The sequence below is a fragment of the Corythoichthys intestinalis genome, chromosome 20, assembly GCF_030265065.1.
Source record: "Corythoichthys intestinalis isolate RoL2023-P3 chromosome 20, ASM3026506v1, whole genome shotgun sequence".
NCBI classification, from domain to species: Eukaryota; Metazoa; Chordata; class Actinopteri; order Syngnathiformes; family Syngnathidae; genus Corythoichthys; species Corythoichthys intestinalis.
This window is the reverse complement of record NC_080414.1, coordinates 672683-688862: the sequence shown is the minus strand read 5'-3', so window position 1 is coordinate 688862 and position 16180 is coordinate 672683. Positions and strand designations below refer to the sequence as shown.

The 16180-nt window shown below is 45.2% G+C and overlaps 2 protein-coding genes across 2 annotated transcripts; one reads left to right on the top strand and one right to left on the bottom strand.

Annotated features, from left to right (window-relative positions):
* Positions 1-391: 391 nt before the first annotated feature.
* riok3 (RIO kinase 3 (yeast)) lies at positions 392-6788 on the bottom strand. Its single transcript, XM_057824795.1, has 13 exons — positions 6404-6788; positions 5698-5804; positions 5493-5632; positions 4937-5044; positions 4768-4877; positions 4553-4696; positions 4352-4479; positions 4096-4278; positions 2416-2575; positions 2251-2331; positions 2096-2185; positions 1909-2022; positions 392-799 (listed from the first exon to the last, which is right to left on the bottom strand). The coding sequence occupies exons 1-13, from the start codon at positions 6437-6439 to the stop codon at positions 650-652; spliced, it is 1551 nt and encodes a 516-aa protein (XP_057680778.1). The 5' UTR covers positions 6440-6788; the 3' UTR covers positions 392-649.
* A 257-nt stretch (positions 6789-7045) lies between these two features.
* LOC130908885 (clavesin-1-like) lies at positions 7046-12819 on the top strand. Its single transcript, XM_057824796.1, has 8 exons — positions 7046-7332; positions 9530-9777; positions 9840-10010; positions 10229-10347; positions 10412-10586; positions 12133-12243; positions 12311-12534; positions 12597-12819. Exons 2-8 carry the CDS (start codon positions 9634-9636, stop codon positions 12673-12675), a joined length of 1023 nt encoding a protein of 340 aa, XP_057680779.1. The 5' UTR covers positions 7046-7332; positions 9530-9633; the 3' UTR covers positions 12676-12819.
* The last annotated feature ends 3361 nt before the right edge of the window (positions 12820-16180 follow it).

The window sequence follows — 16180 nt, the reverse complement described above, 5'->3', positions numbered from 1 at the left end:
ATGGCTCGTAGTTAAAAAGTTTTGGAATTTTAATTGATTCCTCTCCATCACGCACGCTGCACGCACTCAACACAGCTGTGACAGCAAGCGTGTGCAACAGGCTCCCCCTAGCGGCGCGCCTTTTCCTATTATTTATAGAAGGTGTTTGTTTGTGCACGTGACTCTGGCGATGATTCACATAGTGACCCCGGCTCTGTTTTGATTTCATTCAGCAAACTATTCACACATTTGCTAAGCAAGGATTAGTCGCTTATGTGAAACATGATCTTTATTAGCTAACTTGATGTAGACCTGTCTGTCAGGGAGGTTTCTTTTTAAACATGTATAAGGCGTATGTTTGCAAGTGTGTTTTCTAAGGCCTTTTTTTCCTTCAGAAATAATGACCGTGCACTTTTGAGTTGCGTGACCATCTTTTATTTTCATTTGAAAGGACAGGGAGTCATCATGTCTGTCAAAGCGGTGACCGACAACCCGATCCAAGAGACAACGTATTCTCGCGACACGCGAGCACCCCCCGACAAAGGCGACGAACTCGTCTCGGTCAAAACTGCCGGCGGGGGGCGCCGGGAAAGCGGGCGGGGCCATTTCGCCGTCCGAGCGGCGACGGATAGGAAGCCGGGGCGGGGCCTACGAGCGGACCCCGGCCGGGTTAGTCGTGGGCGTCGGCTTCTAACGGAGGGTCGCCGCCCTCCTCTTCTTCGTCGTCGTGGTCTTCCTCCTCCTCGGACACCGTCGCCGCGAAGGTTTTCTTTCCTCGCCGCTGAATGTGGTCCTCGTTCCTCTTCTCCAAGGCCACGATCTGAAAGTACACGCACGCTCAACTTACTCCACAAGTCCAAACTATTTTTCGGGCTCGGACGTCACAAAGACAGCCATCAAGTTTTGGAACATCACAAGATGGAGGGAAAGCCCCCCCACCACCACCGCCAAGTAGGTATAAATGACTGTAAAAGTACCTCAACAGGCCACTAGATTGCACCACGGAAAATTGCTATTGTCGTAGAAACTACAGTTGAGTATAATGTTTTTTATTTTTAATACTAAAAACTAAGGCTGTCAAACGATTAAATTTTTAATTACAGCTTAAAAATTAGTCATAATTAATCAAACCATCTCTAAAATATGCCATATTTTTCTGTAAATTATTGTTAGAATGGTAAGACAAGACAGATAAATACCTTCAACATACGGTACATAAGTACTGTATTTGTTTATTACAACAATAAATCAACAAGATGGCATTAACATTATTAATATTCTGTTAAAGCCATCCATGGATAGAAAGGCTTGTAGTTCCTAAAAGATAAATGTTAGTCCAAGTTATAGAAATTTTATATTAAACCCCTCTTAATGTTTTCGTTTTATTAAAATTTGTAAAATTTTCAATCAAAAAATAAACTAATAGCTCGCCATTGTTGATGTCAATAATTACACCAGGCTCACTCATGGTACCAACCCATAAAATCAGTTTGACCCAAGCGCCAGCAGAGGGCGCCAAACACCAAAAAAACAAGTAACAAGCGGACATTACATTGTGCTGTCATTTTATTCTGTTTGAGCGGGGCATGTGCGTTAAATGCGTCAAATATTTTAACATGATTTAATTTAAAAAATTAATTACTGCCCGTTAACGCGATAATTCTGACAGCCCTACTAAAAACAATAATTAGGAGAATATGTCATGGTTTTTATCTTTTGATTTTTTTATATATAAAACATTTGGGGTTTTTTTTAATTAAAAATGCATTTTTAAAGTTTTTAAACTTTTTAAGACTAAAAAAGACAATTAGGACATTTTTAGGGGTCAACATTATCTCTATATCTAAAACAATTCAATGTCTGTGATGGCAAGGTCGCTCTACCAGCGAGTTTATTCGACAGCACCAAAACGCATCGTTCTTTCGTTACCTGAGCGACAAACTCCGCCTCGTTCTCGGCCCCGATGGGAATGTCGAGTCCCGACACGGCGTTGAAAAGCTCAAAGATGCCCAGCGCCTCGCTCACGCCTCGTTTCTGGAAGAACTGTGTGCGCAAAAAAAGCAGTGAGCTTTTTCCCCCCCTAATAAACGATCGTGCCGGCGCGCGCGTCCGTTACCGTGGAAACGTTCCTGCAGTCGCGAAAGAGGAACTCCAGGCCGTGAGGGTGAGTCGGCTCCACCGACTGGCTGACGTCGATCAACCACACCTGAAAACAAACAAAAACTGAGGACAAAGAAAGAGAGGACCAAAAAAAAGTGCTCACGCCGTTACCTTTTGTTGGTGCCACAACATGTTGTACTCGCTGAGGTCAGCGTGGACCAGATGACACTCCACAAACAGCGTCTTCATCATCTACACAAACAATGCGTCAACACGTGCGGAGAGCGCGCGTGCGTGCGTGCGTGCGTACGTACGACCGCGCCCGCCCTTACGTACGTGCAGAACCTGCCGGAAGGCTTCCCTCATGTCGTCGGCACTCAAAACGGCATCTTTCAGTTTCGGGGCGGGGACGTGATCTTGTCCGATGAAGGACATCACCAGGATGTGCTTCCTTAGCAAAACCACGTCGGGACACGGAAGACCCGCCTTCTTCATCCTAAGCAAAGGCCACTTTTTTTAGACTCATTCTTAAACAGTGACTCCAATCCATTTCCCGCTTCAAATGGATCGGACATCTACAAGTGATAAAACTCATTTGAACTGATGACAGAAGCATGAAAATCGCCCCTACCAAAATGGCCTCAGGGCAACCATCTTGGTAGGGGCAACATTCCCTCCAAAGTCAAGGTGAAGGGAATAGTATCATTTCTCGGATTTACTGTTTGACCGTTTGTCTAACACACCCAATATAAAACAAATAGCATTTATATCATAGTTTAAGGAAAACAAGCAGAATATATTTGACATAGGGGGCCTTATCACGGAATGTGAGTCATGCAACAGACTGAGCAAGATTGACGCTGACGAGGCAAGACATCTACAAGCCCACGTCTGCACCACCAACTCTCGCAATCGGTTCTCCTGGACAGTCCAGAACAAATGGCGGGACGCCCTGTCCCAACACAAGATTCACCGGAGGCCCGTTATCCAACACGACTGTTAAGACTCAAGAGCCAAGAGCCCCTTAGATGCTGAGCTGGCAAAATCCACAACCTTTGTTGCGCTGACAACAGTAACTCCAGAATCCTCCTGTCCAATCCATAAACAAACAATAATTCCAAACACACCCTTCTTCCTGCCCACAGCCGCCCAGCGAGTGCCTTCAAAAAGACAATGTTTAACTAATCGTTGTCATTTTTTGGTCGGGAACCTTTTGTTAACGTGTAATAGGGTGACCTTGCCTCCCCGCCTGAGTCAGTTTCTGTTTCGCCTTGCTGTTTGATCGCTGTCGCTCGTCTACCTGTGTTCAGTGAGCCTTTTTTAAACCTTTCAAAATGGAGTCAGTACAAAGGGTTAAGACTAGGGTGAACGCGCGAAGTTTGCCATTCTGGCCGGATTTTGCCGGGGTCTCGCCGGCCCGGGTCGTTGGAGCTGCGCCAGCGCGGGTCCGGTGGTTTGGCTGGCGCGATTCCGGCAGAGTGGCTAAAAGGTCAGATTCTTTCAAGGGGTTAAGACTAAGGTGAACGCGTGGAGTTTGGCCTTTTGGCCAGGTTTTCGGAGTCTGGTCGGACCGGGTCGTTAGAGCTATGCCAGCGCGTGTCCGGCTATTTGGCTGGCGTGATTCCAGCAATCTGGCTAAAAGGTCAGATTCCTTAGACGTGTTGCGGTGGGTACCAAAAAAAGAATGACATTTATATTAAAAACACCCATTGATGGTGTTAGACCTCCATATTACCTCAAAAAGACCTGCAGCAAATGTTAAATGTATCAAGTAACACTTCAATCTAAAACTATCTAGTGTAAACAGAAGCGGCACTGTAGCAGCCATATTTTTTTTGCCCAAATATAAAGATATCAAAAAAACAAAGCATAACTATACTCTCATTTTCAATCCATAATATTGGATTTCTGGTTCAAATAAAAAAAACATTGCATTCACAATGATTGGATGTCAACTAGAAAAAAAAAAAAAAAAAAAAAAAAGTTGTTAAATTTTTGATGAACGGGTTGGCCGACCTGGCAAGGTTGTGCATCTCCTTCTCGGCCCACAAGCGGATGATCTTGCGCGGGTTGAGCTTGGTGAAGCGGTCGACGAAGCGGTAGTCGTCTTTGATGTAGCGGTCACGGTTCTTGAACTCGTTCAGGGTGGTCTTGAAGACCTTCAGGACCACCTCGTCCGGGATCGGCCGCTCGTCCAGGCTGCCCGAGCAAACCCCGCGACGTTAAGCCGGCGGCCGAAGCCAGCTAGCGACGGACGGACGGACGGACCGACCTTCCTCCGTTGGCGTGGAAGACCACGGACTCTTTGCCGGTGCTGATGCAGCCGTTGATGCTCTCCAGCGTGCCGGCGTTGACCATCTTGTACATGAGCAGACGAGTGCGAGGGTCCACCGCTTGCTCCTGAAGGGAGCACGTGCCAAATGAACTCTAAATCCTAACCGCCGTCCCGCGCGAGATAACGGCGAGGACTCACGGCGGTGGAGTGTTCCTTCTTTTCGTGCAGTCTGGCGCTTCGCCGCTGCTCGCTGACGCAGTGTTGCTTGAGCGAGTTGAAGACCCGATTGGACAGCTTGAGGTCCATTCCCAGCCCGTCGCCCACTTGCACCTCGGGAGCGAACTGAAAGGACACGGAGGCGATGCTTAAAACGCCGCGGACGTAGAAGACGTCGACGAGCGGGCGCGTCTCACGTTTTCCATGCGAGCCGTGTTCTTCCTGCCGCACGTCTCCGCGTCGTGTTTGGTGGTGATGTTTTTCCCTTTCCCGGCGAAACCTCGTCTGGGCGTCGTCTGGGGCTTGGCTGGAGAGAAGACGCATCAATGGGCCGGACGGGAAAAGTACGGGCCGCGTCGACCTTACCGGCCCTGTAGGGGTCACGCGGAGTGTCCTGCCAGTCCACCTCGTCCTCGGAGCTGTCGCTGTCCTCGTAAGGGTGAACCATGCGGTAGTTCTCAAACGAAATGGACACTACACAAACACAAGCGAAGCTCGGTTTAACGGGAAAATCACCTCAAATTTTTAGGGGGGGGATTTATAGACTCTGAAGAAATGCTGTGAGTTATTCCCTAAGCATTTTGGAGTCACTTCCTTCATTTATCGCCTGTCATTGACAACGTTAGACGTCCAATTCATTTTGATTTGGCGAAAGAACTGCCGTGTACCCAGTGTTGGATTTTTGGTCCAAAATGTCTGCTTTATGGTCAAAAAAAAATGTTTATTCATTAAATATGCTTTCTTTATAGGTAAAAAAATGTTTTTTTAGTGAAGTAGGAGGGTTGGCAGAAAACATTCATTCTCTGTCACCCTCACACTTCAAACAGATTGGACGTCTACTAGCCACAAACTTCAAAATTTCAATTGACAGCGGCAGGACCACGTCCGTCACGGTCAACGGCAGTCGATGAGCCGAGTCCACCTTTGCTGTCTCCGTTGAACTTCCTCTCCTCCCGCCTCAGCTGATCGTCGAACTCTCGGTCGTACTGCATCTGAAGCATCTGGGCCAGCATCAAGTCGCTGGCGGTGTCCCCGGCGTCGTCGAGCAACAACGACGACGCGCTGGAGGAAGACGTCGACGGTTAATTTTTCGATCGATATCGACGGGCGACGCGTTGGCGACTGACTCGGCCGGGACGCCGTCGTCTTCTTGCAGCTGCCTAGCCAGCTGCTCGCTCATCACGTCCGCCAGCGAGCACGTCGACGCGGCCGGCGCCGACACGCCCCACGGGCTCTGAAAGAAACATTCGGAAATGACGTATAGTATTCAGAGTTGTTGTCGCTGGCAAAATGAGAGAATAATAAGAGACTCTTATTACATTAAAAAAAAAAAACATGGCTGCTCTATATACGTGGACGACTATGGAATGCCGGTCAACGAGTTAATATTTGACAAATGGTCTTAGATCGTGACTCAGCGAAGGTGAATCATCTCGTCAGTGCCCCAAAAAAACAAGTTGAACTCCGCCCCTTCTGCCGCAAACTGGTGGAATTAATAACAAATGTTAATTCATTTCTGATTAACATAAACCATCGTGGACATAAATAACGTGCTTTCTTTAAATAACTTGAATGAACCAAAATGGTTTCAAACATTGAACCACTTGATCCCTCAATTCATAACTGTGAATAGACTATTTTTGAGCAACAATGTGTTCCTCTAATGCTTTAAGAAATGTCAACTCATTCATCGTCGACTTCTTGCGTACCGAGCCTTTAAATGGCGTCATAGAATTTGTCAAATAATCCAGTGTTTCAAGCTATCGGGCTAGCTAGATAGAACATCCTGTTCGGTATCAATAAGATTAAAAGTCCAAAATAAAATGGCCTTACCTTGGGCGTTTCGGCAGTCACTCCACTCTGATTCATGATTTAATGTGCGTTTCGAGACTTCGAGCGAGGTGGCTAGCTGGGTTGCTAAGTGCGAAGCTAAAGTGGGCCAAAAGCGCGAGTCGGGCGACGAAAAACGAGCTTAACAGGGCGTGACAAGCAAACCAAAGTGCGGCCACACAACGAGCGATGTTGAAACGACGGTTTACAGCGGGCTAAATGTGTCGTAGACCGACGGACGGACTGGCAGATGAAGTTAAAAAAAGAACTTCGGCTCGGACCAACAGGAAGTGTATCACCGTACTTTTCCAGACATACGCTTTCAAAATAAAACCGATTCCCATAACATGACGTCAACGTTTGTCGGAGTTTGAATCGCTGCCAGGGGTAACGAAAGCAAATGAAATGAGTAGGGATTCAAATAAGCACATTTCAATTTTGACATGGAGCGCACAGCAACTATGGCAAACACTCAAAGTAAGTCAACGACCCTACCAGTCCAAATGGATTTGACACTGGCAACGCGTTTACACGTTGTTACGTCATAAATTGTGCCCCGGTCATCCAGCATTTAGTAGAAATCCACAAAGCACATTGGACAAGTTTGGTCGACCGTTACTTTTATTTTGAAAGAGCTAGACGGAAACTTATGAAGAGTAGGCCAAACGGGAGCATCCTGACGTCAGACGTCTTCTCCGCACATTTTGGCCTTTCCTCATCGAGCTTCCAAATGTCGTCACGCGATTGACGACGTTTAATCCTCTCCATCTTCGTCTTTTTTTATTCGGCTTTTCGGACATCGCACTTCCGCTTGTTGTTGTCGTCGTTTGCCGTGTGATGGCCGACGGCGTCCTCAGCATCAGGACCAGCTCGGGAGGGCCGCCGGAACCGCTCGAACCAACGACTGCAAAGCAACGTTATTGAACGCCGCGGTAACTAACATTCACTTTGCTTTAAAAGATATAGATTTATCGAGAAATGAAATGACGTCATTAGATGTCGGCCGGCAGACCAGATGGCAATTGATATTTTCATCCATCCATCCATTTTCTATGGCCTTGAACATGTATCCCCTATCCTACTGGATTCTGAGCCACCCATACGTATACTAGTGTAGTTAGGACACTTGAACTAGTGAGGCGATTAACTTACTAGTTGGAAGAAATACAATTTTTAATGAAACGCTATAGCATCACTAGTAGAACCAACTGCTGACTAGTGACAAGTTACAAGTGAGGAAATGATGCTTAATGATGCTTAAATCTCCAAATTCTTTCTAGATATGGATGTAAAACAGTCTCGATTGCTGGTTAAAAGCAAAAAAATAAATAAAAGACAAAAAAAAAAACATGCAGTAGGCCTGAACGATATTGGAAAAAACTATTGTTGCGATTTTTTTGAGGTTTGCAATATATTGCGATATTATATTGCGATATTATATTGCGATATTATATTTTTTTTTAAAATCTTTTTTAAAGAAATTTTCACTAGATGACTTGAATAGCTGTTTGGAAATACTTTACTTGACACACCGTGACCACAGTGTATTCATATAATACCGTTTCATTTGTGAATGATGAAGATTGCTTTATGAAGGGATCCAGGAAGCCATGTCTGCACAAAATAGATCATTTATTGAACACAATATTTTACACTTCAACAGCAGCAAATACATTAAATGATAAATAAAAGAGCAGGTGCATTAGTCCCCTAAGTTTTTGACAAAATATAACAATAAATAAAAACTTCTGTAAAATAACAACAAAGTTGTAAAAATATTTGAACAAAAATATTAAATATGACAAATAAAAGAGTTGTTCACAAACTATAACAATAAATAAAAACCTCAGTAAAACAACAAAGTTGTCAACATATTTGACCTTAAATATTAAATCTGACTAATAAAAGTGCAAGTGCATTAGTCCCCTAAAAAATATTACAATATAAAACTGCAAAACGGCAACAAAGTTGTAAAAATATTTAAACAAAAATATTAAGTGTCAAAACTTTATGTGCAGCAGTACTATATATAGTTATTTGAAAAATACGATTTACAATAAATTTAAATATAAAAGAAACAGAAACTCAATTGAACTTGTAAATAATTGACCTGAATAACTGCAAATAACTGATGAATAACAGAACCAAATTTCCTGCCTTCCTGATAGCTGTCACATGAATAAAAAGAAGAAAAGACATTCCTCCAGCTGTGTTATGTATTTGTCTGCATATCGTCCACCTTCCTTGCTCAGCAATTCTCAACTGGGTCTCATAGGTTTTTGGACAAGACTACTAGTTTATCCACTATTGCAGGCACGTAACAATGTTCCCACCTGTACTAAAAAGCCTCTCATGGGAAGGTCTTAGCAGGAATGCATAGATACCTGCGTTTTAAATGGTCCCACATGTTTGACAGATTACTTCTTGTTGATGCAACCATGGCGAGGCACTGTCGACAGGGCTGTTTTTTGTCCCCGAATCCTTTATAGATATAGACGTAAAACAGTCTCGATTCTTGGTTAAAAGTAAAAAAAAAAAAACGCGCAGTTAGCGTTTTTTTTATGTAAATATGTTGAAGTACAATGCTAGTCTGTAAGTGAATGTAGCTAACAGCCGCCTGATGTAAACAGAGCTTTTCCGGTGAAAATTATTGTGAATAAATGCTTAAATCCCCGAATTCTTCATAGATATGGACGTAAAACAGACTCGATTCTTGGTTAGAAGCATAAAAAAACATGCAGTTAAGCGTTTTACATAAATATTGCAAACTATGATGCCAACGCAGTAGCGGCTAATTTCTCCCATTGATTTTTTTTTTTTCACGTTTCAAAATGCATACATGTACAAAAAATATACTAATTACCTTGACTCCTCGAACAAATCAATCCCGAGACAATCCTTCCGGTTTGTATGCGTGCGGTAAGGCTTTTGTACTTTTTCAACAGAAATCCGGCGTTAGATCCCTGCGTGCGTGTTTGTGAATAGCTCCTCTTGATGTGGGCGGCCCCCTACTTGAATGCAAGGCGTAGTGCATGACCGATCTGACCCGTCAATACATGATGATGATACATGATGTTTATTTCAAACCCCCCCCAAAATATATTGTCAATGATCTATTTGCCTCTTCAGGCAGAGTGACCTTGAACCTTTCAGCACCATCGCGTGACGTGATGTCAAAATGCTCGCCGGCGTGACAGCGCGCCACCGGGAGGGGTCGCCGTGACCCGAGGCCGATGACGTCGGATGAGGCCAACGCGGCGAACGGTCGCCCGCACCGCAACGCCGACGGCATGTCGCAGCTGGGCGCCGATGCCTTCGAGAAGGCCCGACTGGAACTCAACGAAAACCCCAATACGCTACACCGCGACATACAGCAGGTAGGGGCTAGCCGGTCCGCCGGCGAACGTTCCGTCCCTCATTCGTCCGCTCGGCGCCGCAGGTGCGCGACATGATCGTGACGCGACCGGACATCGGCTTCCTGCGAACGGACGACGACTTCATCCTGCGCTTCCTGCGAGCGCGCAAGTTCGACCCGGTGGAGACCTTCCGCCTGCTGGCGCAGTACTTCCAGTTCCGCCAGCAGAACCTGGATATGTTCCAAAGCTTCAAGGTCCGCTGGTGCTGGATTTTCACTTGAATATAAATGAGCGTATCACGAGTAGACGTCCGATCCTATTTGAAAACGGAGGGCGGACGTAGGTTTTTCTGCCGCCACTTCAAACGGATCGGACACGGAGGCTCGAGTTGACGAGGAAAACGCAAACGTATCCTCCGTTACAATCGAGAGTAGTGCAAAAATGACAAGATGTGACGATTGCTTGGGCGCAGGTGGACGACCCCGGCATCAAGCGGGCCCTGACGGACGGCTTCCCGGGCGTCCTGGAGACGCCGGACCAGCACGGCCGCAAGATCCTCATCCTGTTCGCTTCCAACTGGGACCAGAACAGGTACGGCGTCGTCGTGACGTTTGCGCGAACGAGCGACATTGTACAGTACGTTTGGCTCGCGCAGGAACTCCTTCACGGACATCCTGCGGGCCATATTGCTCTCTCTGGAGGTTCTGATCGAGAAACCAGAGTTGCAGATCAACGGCTTCGTGCTGATCATCGACTGGAGCAACTTCTCCTTCAAGCAGGCCTCCAAGCTCACGCCCAACATCCTCAAGCTGGCCATCGAGGGCTTGCAGGTCAGCTGGAGTGGCCAGGAGCGCCGTTGCGAAAAGCGTGACTCTGTCGCTAAATGTCGCGAACGTAGCAAAGTTTACTAGAAGAATGTCTTCTTTTAAAATGAATTATTGGAGCTTCATAAAAGTAGTCCTTGTGGAATTTCAGTGCAAAGGAGTGAAGGAATCTGACCTCTCAGCCAGATTGCCAGAATCACGCCAGCCAAACCGCTGGACCTGTGCTGGCGCAGCTCCAACGACCCTGGCCGGCGGAAATCCGACAACCCGGCCAAAAGGCCAAAATCTGCGCATTCGCCTTACTATTAACCCCTTGTACTGACTCCATTTTGAAAGCTGGAAAAAGGCTTCGAAGCACAAGTTGACAATTTATTCAGGTCGACAGCAATCAAACGGCAAGGTGAAACAGATTCAGGCGAGGAGGGAGACTTGTTCCAAGGTCACCAGATCACAAGTCAACAAAACGTCCCCAAGAAAAATGACAACGATTAGTTAAACATTGTCTTTTTGAAGGCTCTCGCGGGGCGGGCAGTGGGTATAAGAAGGGTGTGCTTGGGCGTTGTTTAGGATTATTGTCTGTATGTGGATTGGACCAGAGGATTCGGGAGTTACTGTTCTCAGGGCAACAAGGGTTGTGGATTTTGCTACCTCAGTATCAAAGGGGCACTTGGAGTCTCATCAGTCATGTTATCAGTTGGATATTGGGCATTCTCTGGTGTTCCTTGTGATGGGACAGGACGTCCCGCCATTTGTTCTGGACTGTCCGTTAGAAATGATTGCGAGAGTTGGTGGTGCAGACGTATGCTTGTAGATGTCTTGCCTCGTCAGTGTCAATCTTGCTCAGTCAGTTGCATGACGCGCACGTTGGACTTTTGTGATTAGAAGGCGTCATGTATCTCTTATGCCCTATATTCTGCTTGTCTTCCTTAAACAATGGTATAAGTGCTATTTATTTTATATTGGGTGTTTTAGAGCAATACAAACAGTCAAAGGGTAAATACGAGAAAAGATATTATTCCCTGATTAAATATATTATGTGTGTTAGAGTAAAACTAACAGTCGATCGGTAAATACGAGAAAAGATACCATTCCCTTCAGGAACTATGTCGAAATGGATTGAAGAATTTCATACCGACGTCTAGGCGCCATTTTAGCACTGAGGAACTCAGCTAAGAAGCCCCATTTCGGCAAAAGTAGTGAAAGTGCATCCTTTTTAGTGTTTTTGCTTAAAAGTTTTCTGTCAAAAGCCAAAATATTTGTAGCAAAGAGGCGCTTTTTGCTAAGTCACTTAATGTTACCACAGCAAAGTTATCTATAAGAACAGAACGTGGTTACTTTGGTTTTAAGGATCTGTATTGAAGTGAGTTGAGGGGCATTATTCAGACAAAAGTTGCGATTAAGAAGAAAAGTAAGTGTCTGTTAGCTTTGAAGTTTGCTGAAGGTTTCCCGCCAAATGTGAGCATTGTTGCTAAGTGCACTTTCACGAGATTCAAGTGGCTCGATTTTCTACGAAATGTTGTTCAGGAATGACGGAAAGTCATTTTGCCCTCAGGACAGTTTTCCGGCGCGCTTCGGAGGCATCCATTTTGTCAACCAGCCGTGGTACATTCACGCCATGTTCACCATCATCAAGCCCTTCCTCAAAGACAAGACCAGGAAGCGGGTGAGCCGAGCGAGCGGCATTGCGAGTTTACTTCTGTCAAGCAGCTAGCGAGCTCTTCTTTTCTCAGATCTTTCTGCACGGCAACAACCTGAACTCGCTCCACCAGCTGATCCAGCCCGAGTGTCTGCCGTCCGAGTTCGGGGGCACGCTGCCGCCGTACGACATGGGCATGTGGGCGCGCACCCTGCTGGGCCCCGACTACATGGACGAGACCGAGTACACGCTCACCTACGACGCGCTGCGCGTCCGAGAGAACGGCGGCGGCGGCGGCGACAAAGAGCTGATGAAAAGGTCTTCGCTCGTGCTCTCGCTCTCCACCCGCGCGACGACCCCTGACCTTTCCGCGCTTTCAGGTCTCAGTCGGCGGTCGATCCCGGCGCGATGCGACAGATGGACCGGGAGACCAGCACGCCGCTTCTGGCCCTGGACTGAACGCGCAAATCGCGCGCACTTGCTGTATTTCCGCTCGTGCGGTTGAATTCGTCCAGCTGAACTTTGACCCGTACTTCCTGTTTCTGAGCCCCGATGTGTGTGCGTGTAAGCGGCCCCATCCACACACACGCACACACTCATACGCATTCTTAACCGTCGCACGTATATAGAATTAGATGCGAAAAGCCGCAGGCCCGTCGGGACGGCCGCTTGTCAGCCATTTTGTGTCCCGACATTCGATAACCGTGGCGTACTTTGACATAGCTACAAATGGCTCCATTTTCAAACGGCTTTCGCAAATGTCACAGATGCCACAAATGAACTGCTTATTTCAAAATATTTCAATTTTTGTAACATCTAGCCTGAATCATAGCCACATCATGAAAACCATTTCATAGGAAAATCACTCATCTTCGTGGCCGCCGTTCACCAACGCCGACGTTTCGCACGTAGTTCTATATACGTGACATCTACGTTCTCAACTGTGTTTGCGCGTTCCCGCGCCGGTTAGCGTTCGCTTCGAGGAGGAATGTAAAAACGGTCCCGTGACTTAATTCTTTCGGTGCCGTCGACGGCGGACGGACGGACGTCCCGTCGTCCTTCTGCTGCGAATTGAGATCGTTTCATCACGAGCGGACGTCCGATCTGTTCGAAAACGGGACCCCGGCAACGAACGCCAGAACTCTCGCTTCGCGCGGCTCGGCCGTCGATGGCAGTCAATGAGTTAATTAACGGTAACCGTGAATGTTTGCCGACCGTCATCTCCATCTTGTTCATCGGTGCCGTACGTCGTGACCTTCATTTCATTCGTCGTTATCCAGATTGGTTTCCCGACCGAGGCAAATGTTTCAAGGAAAATTCGGAAAATCTGTAGCTAGAAATTTTTTTGCTAATTGACTTTCAAAATTTGAAAATTGGGCTTCCAAGGAAATTCATGTGGGGTAGCAAGGTCAAATGAAAGACTGGAAGAAAAGGTCAAAAGTGTCAGTCACACCATTGACGAATTGTCACTGCAATGATCACTTCACCAAATATGAATGAAGACCCTCTTTGATAGGGAAGAACCACTGGTCCGCGCATGTCAATCAATCGATCAAGGCAAAAAAAAAAAAAACAGTTCTACCTTGGTGCCACTTTTGCTTTGATTGTGCTGTCCACACACACACACACACACACACACACACACACACACTGAATGCCAAAATGTCAGAGAAAGATTGTTTTTCTTGAAGCTACTTAAGGATTGTAATGTTCATGTATTGGTGCGCTGCAATCAAGCTGGAAGACGTTTTTTTTTGGTTTTGTTTTTTGCAGCGCCCGCCGCTGACATCAGGGCTACACTCATCTCTTTTCATGTATTTGCGCCAGAATGTAAACGAGTAAACACTGACACCTCCGATGCCTGTCTTTCTCATTTTTGTGTGTTGGATTTATTCCAACAATATGAAGTACAAAGGAATGCACTGGAAGCTCCAATTATTAGAATGAATGGATAGGTCTTCTGCCTATTTATGCTCTACCATATACCGTATTGGCCCGAATATAAGACTGTGTATTTTGCATCGAAATAAGACTGAAAAAGAGGGGGTCGTCTTATATTCGTGGTCTAGACATTATACCCATTCACGACGCTAGATGGCGCCAGATAGCATTAAAGCCATGTTCTGTCATGATAGATCTCAGCTACTCTCAAGTTTAACCAGTTTGCATTATTTTATTGCAATGTTTTTCCTTAATCAGATTTGTTTCAAGACTACAGTAACAATTAGACTTTGATGATTAATGCAGTTATTTTGTCAAAATAGATTGGTTTATTTACATTTCAAAAACCAGAAGCCATTCATTTACGAATGTGATTGCACTTTAGTTTACATATTTATAGGTTCAGATTTGAATGAGGCAAAATAACACGCTTTTTCTCAAATATATTGTTAGAATCATTTGTTTCGGATGTACTGTAATTATTTTCTGTATTAAAATTTGGTGTTCAAAAAGTCTTTTTTTTCAAACTTGAGTCGTGAAAAAGAGGGGGTGGTCTTATATTCGGGCCAACACGGTACATACTAAAATGAACATTTTTGGTTGAAACAAATCTGAATATGACAAAACCGAGGCTGAAAACTGACCCTCCAAAAATATACAGTGCCAGCCAAAAGTATTGGCACCCCTGCTGTTACGTCAGATAATGAAAGTGAAATAGCACCAAATTTAGTGAAATAACACCAAATGTGATGTCTGATCACTTACACTACTGGCCAAAAGTATTGGCACCCCTGCAATTCCGTCATACTTTGCTCAATTTCTCCCCGAAAATGATTGCAATTACAAATGCTTTGGTAGTCATATCTTCATTTATTGTGCTTGCAATGACAATGCACAAAAGAGAATGAAAAAAATAATCAAATCATGATCATTTTACACAAAAGTCCAAAACTGGGCCAGACAAAAGCATTGGCACCCTCAGCCTAATACTAATACTCTTCAGACTTCATAATGCCATGCACACGGTCAAGCAGTCCAGTGTCAGAGACAGCAAAGCAACTTCAAAACATCAGGGGAACCTCCGCCATGATTGACTGTGTTCTTTTCTTTGAAGGCCTCTATGTTGATGCCTTTTCCCAAAAAGCTGTCTGTTTTTGTCTCATCTGACCAGAGAACATTCTTCCAAAACATTCTCAGGTAAGTTTGGGCAAATTCCAGTCTGGCTTTTTTCTGTTTCTGGGTCAAAAGTGGGGTCCCTTTTCGTTCAGATGCCGATGGATAGTATGGGTTGACACTGTTGTACCCTCAGACTGTGGGACAGCTCAAACTTGTTCGGATGTTAGTCGAGGTTCTTTATCCACCATCCGCACAATCTTTGGTTGAAATCTCCCGTCAATGTTTCTTTTCCGTCCACATCTAGGGAGGTTAGCCACAGTGCCGTGGGCTTTACACTTATTGATGACACTGCGCACGGTAGACACAGGAACATTCAGGACTTGTAGCCTTGAGATTGCCCATGCTTCCTCACAATTTTGCTTCTCAAGTCCTCAGACAGTTCTTGTTAATCTTCTTTCATTTCTCCATGCTCAATGTGGTACAGGGCAGGGGTTGAGTCAACCTTAATCCATTTTAACTGGCTGCAAGTGTGGTTTAGTTATTGCCACCACCTGGTATGTGCCACGGGTAAGTAACAGGTGCTGTTAATGACGCAAATTAGAAAAGCATCACATGATTTTTTTCAAAGGTTGTCAAAACTTTTGTCTGGCCCATGTTTGGAGTTTTGCCTTTAATGATAATGATTTCATTTTCTTTCCCATTCTCTTTTGTGTTTTTTTTTCATTGCCAGCAAAATAAATGAAGATATTACTACCAAAGCATTTGTAATTGCAATGATTTTCTGGAAGAAATTGAGCATTATCTGACAGAATTTCAGGGGTGCCAATACTTTTTGGCCAGAAGTGTGTGTAAAAAAATTGAGCCAATTACGTTTGAATTATTTAATGTTATTGAAATATGAGAATCT

Excerpts from the sequence above, each read along its gene's own strand:
- LOC130908885 (XM_057824796.1), top strand. The coding sequence starts at position 9,634 with ATGACGTCGGATGAGGCCAACGCGGCGAACGGTCGCCCGCACCGCAAC. Across the intron at positions 10,011-10,228 it reads ATATGTTCCAAAGCTTCAAG|GTGGACGACCCCGGCATCAA; the intron begins GTCCGCTGGTGC and ends GCTTGGGCGCAG. Across the intron at positions 10,348-10,411 it reads TCCAACTGGGACCAGAACAG|GAACTCCTTCACGGACATCC; the intron begins GTACGGCGTCGT and ends TGGCTCGCGCAG.
- riok3 (XM_057824795.1), bottom strand. The coding sequence starts at position 6,439 with ATGAATCAGAGTGGAGTGACTGCCGAAACGCCCAAG. Across the intron at positions 5,805-6,403 it reads TGACTGCCGAAACGCCCAAG|AGCCCGTGGGGCGTGTCGGC; the intron begins GTAAGGCCATTT and ends TGTTTCTTTCAG. Across the intron at positions 2,576-4,095 it reads GAGATGCACAACCTTGCCAG|GATGAAGAAGGCGGGTCTTC; the intron begins GTCGGCCAACCC and ends GCCTTTGCTTAG.